Genomic DNA, 14,254 nt, shown 5'->3' with positions numbered 1-14,254 from the left:
CATAAGGCGAAGTCTCGTTGTGGGGTTAGGGCTTAGGTTTAGGTCTAAGGTGTGAAATGCGGATGGGTTAGGTTTAGGCTATAGAAAATGAATGGAAGTCCCCAAAAAGTACATTTACAAGAATATGTGTGTGTGAGTGAGGCAGCACGTGCCCACGCTCTATCCATTTTTTACATCGTAGTCAATCATCAGATGGCGGCGTTCCTCCATCTTGGCTCAGCACTCAACATGAAGCTCCTGCTTGCATCTCGACCTGTTTTGCTGTCTCTCCGAGGTCACGATGCTTTGGGATAAATATTGTCGAAATGTGAGAACGTCCAAGGGTCCTCACTTCAGCAGTGAGTTTGTGATAGTCATCCACAAATACAGCGGTGGCTACATTCTCGTTCTGATTATCTGCCTGATTTGAGCCAGCGAGCTCATTCCTGTAGCCATGTTTATGTTCACGTATTGTATGCGCTGTACATCTCACTGACTGCAAACACAATCTAACCGCACCAGACCGTCAGAAAATACAGAGGGCCAGGGTACGATAGCACTCAGAGTTGGGATGATGGATAATTTTATGTATGCAGGTTTTTACAGATGATTTACAAGTTTTATTTTTGTTCCAGACTCTTAAATCTTCCCCCAGATAAAGAACCTAGAGAAATATGATACACTGTTTAATTTGTGTACCATCTTTAGCACAAAAAAGTGCCTCAGACCCACCATATTTTCAACTATTGTGATGAGTGGACGTTAAACACACAGACGTGGGCATTGGAGACGCTATATATCAAGATCAAGGTTTCTTTATTGTCATTCGCATCTCATGTGGTACATGTGGTGGAAGGAAATTGTGCACAGGGTCCAAGAAATAAATACAAAGTACATCTTTATGTAAATCTGAGAGGAAAAAGATATGTCTAGACCAGCAGTATGAGGAAACAAACTGACCTGTTCTTGTTTTTTTGCCCCAGATCTTAAAGCAAAAGACACAGAACTTTAACCCACAATCTATTTCCTGTTTCATAGAAATATATAACTAGGCCTGTCACGATAACAAATTTTGCTGGGCAATTAATTGTCTCAGAAATTATTGCGATAAACGATAATGTTGTTTGAAATTTGACAATTATTAATAATTATTGTCCAATTTAAGTAGAAATGTTGGTTAAATTTATTTTGAATGTAGTACCTTTTTTGACAACCAGATGGCAGTATAAGACTGTTTGAACTGAAGGATGGATAGTGAGGGAGTGAGCAGCATGTCTCTTGAACAGAAATGGGAGGGAGACCCCTTGGTGACATGGGCTGTCTCTCTTTAGTTCTCAAAATGGCGGATTCTCGATGTGGTTCGAGCTCTTTAGCATAGCATTTTTCCACACAAAGCTTTTAATAATTGTTTTAAAAATCAGTAAACAAGTTCTCATCTTCTTTTTGCAGAGAAAAACAACTTTTTACATGAAGGCACAGGTTTCATCCGTGAATTTTGGAGCTTCGACAAGACGGAGGTTTTTTTTTTCCCAAGTTTGGCCTGTTAGCTTAGCTCGTAGCTTAGCTTCTCAGCTTAGCTGCTTTTAAAGATCCAAAAATGCAATTTTGGATGGTTAAAACCGATTTTAAAGAGAAAAGAGAAAGGGAGGTGTCAGTGAAGAGCACCGGATTTGATCCTTTGTCATCCAGTGTCCAGTAGAGAGAGACACGAAGAAACGATAAAGCCGATAAATGAAAATGAGGTTGGTAATTTTCATTTATCATGCGATTAAATGATTTATTGTTTATCGCGACAGGCTTAGATAACTGCTCTTTAGATAACAAAATGTGCTGGAGGTATAAGAAAAAAGTTGTAGTTTTAAATAAATGAAATTAAAACAAATACATAACTCAGAACCAACAAGGTTGAGTCAGGTCCTCTGGACGGATTCTTCTTTGTTGAAAAGTTTTGTCTTTTAAGCGAAAGACTTCTTCAGTCTTTTTCGTCTTTTGGAAAAATAAAAAGACGAAACATTCAAACAAAGAAGAACCCGTCCAGAGGACCTGACTCAACCTTGTTAGATTTATCCAGTGGTGTAGTCTATGTGATATGCGGGTATACGGAGTATACCCATTATAAAAGCTTGGGAATTACAGTATACCCACTTAAAAGTACCCAATGATACTGTATGTGACATATTATTGGGCATGTGTCATTGTCAACACATTTGGAATCATTTTTATAGATTTCAACCTGTTTTTTTTTGTGTATAATTAATACTTCTGTACTTACTACTTAATACTTGAACATTTTTTGATACTGTTTTATAAATTCTATAACATGTTTTTAATACAAAGCCAACTGTTGTGCAAAGTTTGTTGTGCATTTATTCAAATATAAGCATCAGATAAATTTTGAAATGTCCAATATGCTTAAAAATCAAAATAAATTGATGATTACATTGTACTAACTGGTGTACTTGGGTTTCTAAGCACAGTATACCCAATACAAAAATGTAGACTACACCACTGGATTTATCTACCTGGATTATTGAGCAGCATCAGGACATGACTCAAAACCAGTTTTTCCCTAAAAAAAAGATTTCTAAGAATAACTATTTCTTGCTTTAACATTTGCGTTCGAGGCTCGTCAGATTTGTCGCTAAACTCCATCTTTAGCTGTTAGACTGCAATCACAAACACTTATTACAGCTCTGGATGTCCTTCCTGGCGCAACCTGGGCTTGAACCCACAACCTCACGCTTACAAGAAAAGCCTGTTCCAGTAGAAGTCTATAGATGAAAAACTTACTAAAAGTAAAATGTTGAGAAATGACACTTATAACTGTTTTCATCAAATGCTAAAAAAAAAACCTGCATGGACGACCTCACCAGATCGTAGTGCTTGAAGTATACGCTAGGACTGACTGTCAGCGACTACCACAAGTATTCTCTCATCATCTGTCAATTTGACAGGGTTAAAGCCATTTTTGTGTTGGTTGATTAGCTGTAGCAGCCATCTTGAATCAGGTTGACTCTAAACATGGATCAGTTGGAGATCTACTTTCTGAATGCTTCATTTCAATCCATCCAGTTCTTTCAGGATATTTTTGGCCTAAGCCAACAATACAAAAAAACAACTGAACTTGTACTAGAGCTTATCAACCGTCTTTATGCACCAATCCAAACTAACACTGTGGCTAAAGTCTTCTCTCTTTTCACGGCTCTATCTTATTATTAGTTTGAACTATTTGCGTTCAGTAACAAGTGGCAGGTGATGAACTGTGTTTGAACTTGCAGCCCCTCCGCCCCCCAACACACACACTCTTGGTATTTCCTTCTGATATCTGTTCATCTCTGACAAGGTCACAAAAACAGATGCACCATCTTCTTCGCTGCAGCTGTAGCGACGCAGGGTTTGAGTTTCAGCCATCAGGCTGTGAGGTCTCACCTCGCTGACGGCTGATTGATGGAGGAAAAAAAGGAGCGACGGCGTGCACGGAGTACCCCCCGAGACAAAGGTGCAGGTTGTGAAATCAGACTGTAGCCTCTCGCTGACAAAGAGGAATTTCTCCCTGTTGTAAGGAACATTTTCTTCATACCAGCGTCTGAGGGGCCCTGAAAATAAGAAAACGTTTTTATGAAGCTTCATGTATGCACACCCAAACAGATTAACAGGTTACAGTGTGTGTTTAGGTGTGGGTGGGGATTATCGCCTGCACTGCTCGTTCACGCCTCTGCTCATAAGGTTTTCGTCGTATAAGAGCGCGTAGGCGACAGCTTTTCTAAGAAGACTTATTTACCCTTAAGTCATAAAGCGATTCTTTCACACGCTCCTAAATTCTCAGGGACATGAGTAAACTCACGATCGCATCGCCAAGCTCGCGCGTTCTAGTTGTGCAGGGAGCTGAGGCGTCGCTGTAATCTCTGTCAGTTATTAACAGGCTGCTCGCCGAACAACAGACATCGCCTTGTGTTCATAATAAGTGCACCTGCCATATCTTTATGACTTTATGAATACTGTACAACTTGGTCTTATGATAAGATTTATCTTATCGCCACAGTCCTGGATGGTCCATCTGATAAACCGTCTGGTTTAATTTTCAGGAAGGAACAAAAACATGATCAACTGTATAAAAAAATACAGAATATATGATTAGCTTTGGCATTAATAAGCAGATAAATTTATTACTTGCCGCTAAATGACAGAAAATTGCTTTTGCCCGTCTTTATCCATCTGTTAGCAGAATATCTTAACCGCTGGAGTGGATTTTAATGAAACTTTCAGGAAGTGATATTGGGTTTAGTTTAGAATTGATTAACTTTTGGCGTTAAATAAAATCAAAATGCTGCCACGCTCGAACTCAGTCTCCATTTAAGCAAATTGAGCTAGAATTTGGTGGCAGCTAAACAAATCCTCAACATATCACAGATCATAATAATATTTTTAAGCTGTTTGACCAAAATGATTACAACTGATTATTTTAATTTGACTTAGTGCATTTGTTATGATGCGTAACCAGTGGTGTAGTCTATGCGATACGCGTGTATACGGAGTATATCCACTTAAAAGTACCCAACGATACATGACATATCATTAGACACGTGCCATTGATACGCTAAAAGGCAGTTAAACGCTTCCGTAACAATCTATCTGTATGCAGCGCTTGTTTATTACATTCGCTTAGCCAGCGAATTATTGTATAATTCTGTACTTGTACTACTTAATACTCGAACATGTTTTGCATTGATACTGTTTTATAAATTATATAACATGTTTTTAATACAAAGCCAACTATTGTACAAAGTTTGTTGTGCATTTGTTCAAATGTAAGCGTCAGAGAAATTTGAAAATGTTCAATATGCTTTAAAATCAAAATAAATTGACGATTACATTTTACTAACCGTTGTACTTTGGTTTCTAAGCACAGTATACCCACGACTACACCACTGTGCATAACCATAACAACAAGGTGGTTTTCTACAACTGGGAGCACTCAAAAGTTCAAATAATACCTCAACTACAGCCACAAATCCCAAATGAGTTGAAAATGAGGTGCCGTGGATGCATTCCTGTCTACCCTGGAGGTGGTGCTCGAGTGCCTTACCGCTGAGATCTTGAAGGTGGCAGGAAACATGGCTGGTGACAGCAGGAAGACCGAGATTGTACCCCGGCACCTGCAGTTAAGTCTATGGTGACGAGGGGCTTGGCAGGCTGCTGGGAGAAATGGCCATCGCTCAGGGAGTTCTGCCCGACATGCCCAAGAGGACCGAGAGGTCTGCTGGGTCTGGGTGGACGGATCGGCACCTGCAGCCAGTTTCTGTGACCAGAAATGTATTTATTATTATAATTTATTCATTTATTGGTAAGTGTCTTGCGCTTTCTAATAAATTAATTTAGAAAAAGATCAATTAGACAATTTAAAGTCCTAAATATATTCGGCAAAATGAAATTTCCAACCCACGCTCAAAGAATAACCAGCGTCAAAGAAATGAACAGAAGTGCAAAGTTAGATGTTTACTCATCATGTAAAAAGGTTCTTCATCACGACCACACCTCGTTGGATTTGGTTGTACCTCTCTGAATCTGTTTTGTTTGCTGTTTCTGTGTTTGCTCAGCCAAAAAAAATAATAAATTGTCAAAGTATTTCGGTTCGCCATAAACTTGGCCTCCGTTGTGTTTGAATGATTTATTTAAAGTTTTGTTCTTCTGTTGCTGATTTTATTGCACTCGTCGTTTGAATGGAGTTCGGAGGTAAGATTGTGAGTGTGAATGTTTGTGGATGTGTTGGCGTCGCATTAGAAAACCAATAAATCAAGCAACGCTGTGGATTTACGCTTGTAAGTCACTCTTATCTCTCTTGTCGATCCCACCCGTTTGTCAAAACAGTCGCTGTAATTACTGCTCACACCACTTTCTGTACTCAAAATATTTTTCTGTGCCAATAAAAAGCATGACATCTTTTTTTTTTGTTTTTTTTTTTACAGCCTACAGATTTTTAAATTTAACATCAAGTCATAAAGGTGAAGCTTTATTGATGCAAAGGAGAGGTCTCTTGGTTAACAGTAAAATGCCATTTTAAGCGTCATTAAACAGAGAAGTTGCTTCTCCTTTAATTCTCCTCCTCCTCCCCCTGTTTGCCCTCCAGATACAGATTTATGCAGGAGGCCTGACGTCTCCTACAAGAATTTGAAGTCCCAGCAGACATTTTTCTCAAACCGCCTGTGAAAACCTGGGTGGATGTTGCAATGTTGATGTGAAAATATTGTTTTTGGAAGTTGTTTAAAGAACACCTAATCAGCATTAATTATGTGACACAAGGGAGAAGGGGGGGCTTGTACGTCTGTCTTTGTTAGGACTGGTTTGAGTTTTCGTCCTCATGTTGGGACAGATCTTCAGAAGGCTGTTTTCAGCCTGAAGTCCGCGCTCTTGCTGTGTTTGGCGCAGAGATTCAGCCGTGATAATTCATATTATGTCATAAAAAAAGAACTACAAACGTTTGCGTGATAAGGAGAAGACGGAGGCCTTTGTCTGCAACAATGCCAGACACATCTGAGCAACTGATAAATGATAAAACTGATTTATAATTATTTACCTAAAACACCTTTAGCCTTAGTGCTCGTTGCTCTGAATTTGTTGCCATTTTCTGTTTTTCTTTGCAACGTTTAAACAATAATTTACATCTGGAATCATGTTCCCCAGATACTCGATTACTTTAATTATTTTTTTCTTGTCCGAATCGGTCTTTAAATCAAATTAAATAAACTTTTGTTTGTTTCACAGCATGCACCTGTGACCCCTCGGGCTCTGTGCCTTTTCATTTAGCTGGTGATGCTCCGTGTGACCCCTCCAATGGAAACTGCATCTGCAAACCTGGAGTAGGCGGAGCTCGGTGCGACAGGTGCATGGTGGGATACTGGGGCTTCCACGAGTATGGCTGTCGCCCGTGTGACTGTGCTGGAGACTGCGATCCGTTTACTGGGGACTGCGCGTTTGGGTGAGTAAAATTACATTTTTAAATTCTGCCTATTTAAAATACCTGATCAAAACACCTGATCTGGTTTTATATTCAGTCCTCATTTAGTTTTAAAACTGATTAAAGAAAGAAAAATGTTCAAACTTACATGTTGCAAGAACAAAAAAATACTGTAAAATCAACATGTGAGCTAAAAATACTGGCTATGCTTCGCAGTAGAGTTGGATTAATGTCATGTCAGCAAAAAATGTAATTAACATACACAAGAAACAAGAAATTTAAAAAAAATTATGTGTCAACTAGAGGAATTGCATTTCCTGCAAAAATTCAGTGTGAATGCTTATTGCAGAAGAACTTGCTGAAAAACAGCTGAAATTGGCTTAAAAAAAATAACATAGGCTACTAAAATATAGTTGAAATGGAAAAACAAGCCTAAATTAGCATTAGAAAGCAGAAAGAACACATATTTGCTGATTTAGGTTTAAATGAGAAGAAACGAGCACAAAAATTAGGAAAATAGCTAAAAAAAATGCTGAAATCAGAAAAAAATATTGCTGAAAAATAGCTGAAAGAGCAAAAAGAAGCTTAAACTACCAGAGGGAAGTGGAAAGAACTGTTAACCCTTCACAAAGCTGCAGCAGGAGAAATGTGTGTGCGTGGCAGAGAAGGAGATCAGCTGATCAGCTGCAGGAGGGAGCTTTTCCTTCCACTTGTGGGCTTCACACAAAATCATTTAAAATAATTTACTTTAAATAAACAACCCATGGCTCATCCATCATTCAGCCAATTGTGTCATGTCCAATCTTACTTTGAAAATCCGCGATAAACGAACCGCGAAGTAGTGAGGGACTACTGTAAACTATTTTCATCCTCGAGCCTGAAGTGTCTGCGTGTGTCAATGAAATGCATAAATCACAGCGCCAGCTCATGACCTGGCATGGAAACCACAGAGGATTCGACGAGCACGACATTACTCATGAAAAACGTACCTTTTTTTTAGAACTAACATCAGAAAAATAACATTTCCAGAGACTGTTCTCGTGTAAACAGGACCTTCTTGTAGATTTATGTTGGTGAATGGTCCTCCAATCAATACCCCACCTGCTTTACATGAACATGCCCAGATCCAGAGAGAACTCCTGGAAGGCTAACCAACTTCAATCCAAAGTGCAACATTCACTGTTGGGATTAGTTGAGACAAATCATTGAGTTTTACATGAGTCATGTGACGTTACAGCTCTGATCTGGAGCTGTACAACCTGGAGGGAAACTCCAGCGAACCGGTGAGGATCTTCAGAGCTGAGGAACTGTTTTCTGCTGTTCATTACTCAGGTGAGATACACAACGATTTGTCATCCACCCCACCACCACCACCACCACCACCACGACCCATTAAGTAACAGAAGTCTTATTTGGCTCTCAGAGTGTGAAAAGTGTTCCCAGCCACATTCCTCTTTGAACACGTATACTGTCAAACACGCCACAAGTTATTTGAATTTGTTCCACATCGTTGCTTGTTTCTGTTCCCTGCAGAGAAGTGTGAGTGCAAAGAGCAAACCCTGAGCAGTAAACTCTTCTGCACCATGAGTTATGCATACGGTAAGAACTCGAGCATCATCCGTCCCCCCCCCCCACAGCCTGAGAATCATCCGAGAAATGCACTTTTCTGTTTATTAACTCGGCTTAATGTAGTCAAGATTAGACTTCCTGATCACGAGGCCTTGTTGCTTCAATTGTAAAAGCTAGGCTATAAAGACACAGCAGATCGGAATAATTCTTAAAGATGTTTTGGTTTTCTTTGCTGCCGTGGACGCTAGTTTTTACGACGGCACTTTAGGGTCACGCTAAGAAAAAACAAATTAAAAGCAATAATATTACGAGAATAAGGTCGTACGAGACTTCTTTTTTTTTTTTTTTTTTGCAGCTCACGTTTATTTATTTATTTATTTAATTTCCCACGAGTCGGCTCCGTGAAGCGACCTGTCAATCAATCCAGTAGGCGTGTCTACAGTGACCAATCCGAAGCTAAATGCTCCTTACCTGCAGAGAGCTGCTGCAGCCCATCAGAGCGTTCAAAGTCCTGATACTGACAATCTGATGCTGATGTGCTAACAGATTAACTATCTCCTTATTTGTAAAACCAATACCAAAGTATAACTTAAGATGCTCACCATTCTTCATGTTACCACAGTGAAAATGTGGTAAACCCTGCTTTATGTGTCGGAGTTCGAATAACATTACGACTCATTTAGCTTCTGATTGGTCATTTGCTGACACGCCCACTGGATTGAATGACAGGTCGCGTCGTGGCTATGACTCGTGAAAAAAATAGATGAATAAATAAACGAGAGCTATGAAAAGAAAAAGTCTCGTATGACTTTATTCTCGCAAATTTATGGCTTTTAATTATTTTTTTCTTAGCGTGGCCCTAAAGCTCCATCGTAAGTTTTGTGTCTTCTCCCTGTAAATTTCTAACTCTCAGCCACTGTGAGCGTTAGCCGTGTGTGATGCTCCATACATCACCACCTTCTGATGACATCGCACAGCTTGGTTTCCTCATATGATAGAAATTAGTCTGATTTGTTTTTGTTTTTAAAGCAACGTCAGTGTTTTTGCCTATGTCGGTTGTGTTAGCAAAATATCTTATGAACTTCAACGTAATCACAGTGGGCAACGTGTATGCAGTTAAGAAGTTTTATAGCGGTAGTTGTTGAGGTATTTCCATCAAAACCTCATGTCTTTGCCTCAGGTCTAAAATGAGAGATTTTAGACAATTATAATGATTAGGACTTTTTTTTTTTTAAATGGAGCATTCAGATCTTTTTTTTTTTTTAAATAAATTACAACCCCATCTACACCTGAACAAAGTGAATCTCATCTAAATTTAATTTGAATGTATACAATATCATAAATCAGTTGAATGCTATTTTGCCGTTTGTCCAAATGCAAAACACAGATATTTATTCTCACATTCATTTTTTTCATGTAGGCCTTGTAGGTCCAAAATCCAATTAAGTTACATTTTATTGCAAACATCAGCCATCCCTCTTGTAGGAAAAACAGTAATGTAGCTCACTTTTATGATTAACAATCTGCTGGCTACCCTAATGTTACTAACTACATTTTTATGTATGTGAATGTTCCTGTTCAGTGCCCTGAGATGACTTCTGTCGGCGCTTTATAAACTGAACTGAACTGAATTACGAGTGTGTTAACTTGTGGCTGAAGTGGTTCTTGTTTTCCTTTCTGTCCTGTAGTGATGAAGGTGAAAGTGCTGTCGGCCCACGATAAAGGCTCCCACGCTGAGGTGGAGGTCAAAGTTCAAAAGGTGCTCAGCCAGAACACCAAAGTGAAGATACAGCGCAATCGGGTCACGCTTTACCCCGAGTCCTGGACGGCACGGGGCTGCACCTGCCCCATCCTTAACCCAGGTCACACACACAAATACACACAAAAGGGTTTCTAAAGACTGAAGCTACAAGTTGAGCAAAGAAATGAGATTTTATATAAAAACCACAAGTTTCCAGGCCAGGATGAGCAAAGACGAGTTTTTATTAGTATAATTTAACACCAGTTTTACAGCTAACTGATTGATAACTCTAAAGTGTCCCTAGGTGTGAGTGAGAGAGTGAATGGTTGTTTGTATCTGTGTCCCTGTGATGGACTTGCGACCCGTCCAGGGTGTCCCCCGCCTCTCGCACAGTGATTGCTGGACATGGGCACCAGTGACCCTCGCAACCCAAAAAGGAAAAAGCGGATAAAGATAATGGATGGATGGTTAATAAAACATTTAAAATGTTGGTTATTGACCGTTGGATGCAGAGCATAGCACAGCAGAGAGGGAGGTGCTTTTATTTGTAAACTGTTTGAATTTCTAACTTTCACGCCAAGTTTATTCAAGGGTAAAACAAGTTAGATTTGAACAACTAAACCCTCAGGGAAACAAAAAGAAATGTATTTTCATACCCAAAGTTTAACATGCTATGAAGCTCATATGAAACCAGTAGGGATGCACGATATTATCGGCATGGTATTGGTATTGATATTAGCAATAAAGTTAAATCGGCCATTCCATGAAAATAACTCGCCGATATAAAAAATGCTGGTTTTTGTATGACAACCCAGAGACAAGGATGCCTGCAGCGTCAGCACAACTTTATGGCATCACATGCACCTACCTGATCTGATCACAGCGGGAGAGGAAGGAGTGAAAATGTCGGCGGTGCGGGAGTTTTTTTTAAATGTCAGAAACCGATAGCAGAACTGCTACTTGCAATGACTGCTCCGCGTCAGTGATGCGAGGAGGAGCGAAAACAAAGCCCCACAACACTTAAAACCTAATTAACCATCTCACGAATTACCATTCTGACCATTACGATGAGTTCATGGTGGCCAGAAAGGAAAGCGAGAGAGCGGTCAACCGTGGAGAAACAAAACCTCACCAGCAGTCCATCCATCCAAAGACCATGCAGAATAATGTAGTATTTTAATTCCACAGCAGAGAAAGCTCTGTAGTCTCTGTAAGTACAATACAATACAACTTTATTTATAAAGCACTTTAAAACAACACCGTTGGCCAAAGTGCTTAGTAGGTCTAGGGGAAAAATATCGGTATCGGATATCGGCCAAAAATCCAAAAATTATGCATCCCTAGAAAACAAACTTATTATTGACTTTATCAACAATAAATGTTTGTTGTATGGAGACATGATGTAAGTTTGACCATACAAATACTAGATTTGTGACACATCCACTACTTTTGCACTAATTCTTTTAGAAGTTGTTTATTTCCTCAAAGGTTTTAGAAATCTAACCTGCAACCTGCCTGGTTTTTTAGCCATTTCTGTCATGTAAACTACAGAACAACCCTTTAATACAATTTTAAAAAACGTATCATTATGGTGCTCCAGAGTCTGAAAGGGTTTTTTTTTTTTTAGTTCTGTGCAATAATTGCAAATTCTTTTATTTCTTCGAAAATTTGAAAAGTGATTTGTTTTTGTAATTTAATTTGAATCACTGTTTTCATTTCACAGGCGAAGAGTACTTGGTGGCAGGCCACTCGGACCATAAGCGGGGGCGCCTCCTGGTCAACATGAAGAGCTTTGTCAAGCCCTGGAAAGCCAGTTTGGGTCGAAAAGTCCTCACACTGCTCAAAAAAGACTGCAACTGGTAGACGGACAGAAGAACTGCAGGAGCAGGTGACGGATGAGACCGCTTCTGATTCAACAAAGCCAGCACTTTGTGTCTCTCATCCCTGAGGTACACCGCCCACTGGTGGGAGCAGGTTTGGGAGGACTGAGCTGAGCTGATCAGACCCCTCCAAGTTTCTGCTGTTCCCAGTGAAGCCAGCGTTGGACGGCACAAGCCCACGGGACATCTTTTATGAAGACATTCCTGCCTTAAATCTGAGCAAACTTTCACTCTACATGCTTATGTAGGAGCTTGAAGCTCAAATAATGAGGATTTCATCGGCATGTCCAATCGTGAGTGTGTGAACGCACCGTGAATTAAAACACAAACAAACAAACAAAAAAATCCTCCTCCTCCTCAGCACTTTAGTCTAAGACGGCCTGAGAAAGCACGGACACGCAAAGAAAGGAGGATTAAAACACACACTTGGACACGACCCCCTGAAGTGGATCGATGTAGCAGGTCTGTTCTCTTTACAACGGACGCGCACGTTCTCTAACAGGCAGGAGTGGAACGTGCAAACCCCCCCCCCCCCCCCCCAGAGACGTGGAACAAGCCATACGAGCCTCTACAGGCGCTTCAGTCTTAGTCCAGGTGTGCCTGTGTTGAAATCAGAGCAAACGGGTTTCCAAGCAGACCTGACTGTGTGTGTGTGTGTGTGTGTGTGTGTGTGTGTGTGTGTGTGTGTGTGTGTGTGCGTGCGTGCGTGCGTGCGTGCGTGCGTGCGCGTGCGTGCGTGCGTGCGTGCGTGCGTGATTGAAAGCAGCATTATAATTAAAGCACAATTCAGATTCAGTCCAGTTTTTTAGCTTCTCTGTAGGTTTGAAACCATCCAACGTTCATGACACAACATAATGTGATTCAGCTCACGTTCTCGTCCACTTCACAATATTATTATTATTATTATTATTTTTATTATTATTATTCCTTTGTGCTCGTGTACAGTGCCCTTTGTATATGTCTATATAAATATTATTGCTCATCGCTTTGTTTTTGTTCAAGGTCATATTAAAAAGATAAATCCAGTGTGGACTCGCCAGTTTTTAAATACGTTATAGCTGATTATATTAAATAATTTGACAACACCAGATTAGAAATGATGGGGCAGAAAACAAAAGGTGCATCTTTCCTTGAAGAGATAAAGCATGTCAAGTTGTGCAAGATCTTTTTTTTTTTTTTTTTTTTTAATAAATGTTTTGGCGCTTAAAGTATGTGTTGTGGATGACTCTCGGCTACAGCCACGCCAAATTTTAGAGATATTTTGCTAACAGACACAAACAAAAATATGTAGATGCAGCAGTTATAATATTCCTCTGCTTTTCATGATGGAAAGCAAAATAAAAAATATTCCTAAATTTGACTCATTTTTGTGCACATAATGTGAACCAACAATGTTTCAAGTTTTTAACATGAGATTAATTTTAATTAATATACAACAAAACATACTTCATACAAACCATTGAATAGTTACAATTTAAGTTTACAAGAGAATATATTTGTTTTCTACACAATTTTAAACAAGATATTGCAATAATTGAGTCAAGAAAAAAGCTGAAATGTAAAAAAAAAATAAAAAAATCTTCAAGTAAACATTGGAGAAGTGCAAATTTTACACCCTACAGAATATAATTCCATTAAATGACAGAAGGATTATGGAGGAATTTTAATGCAGAAAGGGTGTAGCTTTAATCCCAACCCCTTATTTATACAACACTTCTTTAAGAACCAGCAGATAGGACCACGTTTGCAAACGGTACAAAACCTTTGTTACAGTAAAGAGATACTTATAATCACTGCACAAAAATAAAAGAAAATTTAAACTTGTCCTAAACCGACTTGTAACTAAACCCTCATACAAAGGACAATAGGATAAGTCTACTGGTTTTACTGTTTGTCTTTATTCTTTTTAAGCAACGTTCCTACGTTATATATCAGAAATGAACTTCTGAGCTACAAAAACCTAAAGAAACTAAGTTGCATGTTATTAAAATTTAATTTAATTTGTAACTAGAGGAATTGCATTTCCTGCGAAAACACATTGTGAATGCTTAATGCTAATGAACTTGCTGAAAAACAGCTGAAATTAGCTAAAAGCATGCTGAAATGGACTGGAATAAAGCATATATAAAT

The 14,254-nt window shown here is 39.2% G+C and overlaps 1 protein-coding gene across 1 annotated transcript in view; it reads left to right on the top strand.

Annotated features, from left to right (window-relative positions):
• ntn4 (netrin 4) overlaps positions 1-12,655 on the top strand; it is a 44,514-nt gene extending 31,859 nt beyond the window's left edge. The window contains exons 6-10 of the mRNA XM_037695919.1: positions 6,742-6,955; positions 8,172-8,266; positions 8,468-8,533; positions 10,192-10,365; positions 11,968-12,655. Of these exons, the coding sequence (XP_037551847.1) occupies positions 6,742-6,955; positions 8,172-8,266; positions 8,468-8,533; positions 10,192-10,365; positions 11,968-12,107 (689 nt within the window). The 3' untranslated portion in view covers positions 12,108-12,655. The remainder of the gene's footprint in view (positions 1-6,741; positions 6,956-8,171; positions 8,267-8,467; positions 8,534-10,191; positions 10,366-11,967) is intronic.
• The last annotated feature ends 1,599 nt before the right edge of the window (positions 12,656-14,254 follow it).

Source organism: Nematolebias whitei, chromosome 22 (assembly GCF_014905685.2).
Source record: "Nematolebias whitei isolate Nwh7 chromosome 22, NemWhi1, whole genome shotgun sequence".
NCBI classification, from domain to species: Eukaryota; Metazoa; Chordata; class Actinopteri; order Cyprinodontiformes; family Rivulidae; genus Nematolebias; species Nematolebias whitei.
This window is presented reverse-complemented; position numbering and strand designations above follow the sequence as displayed.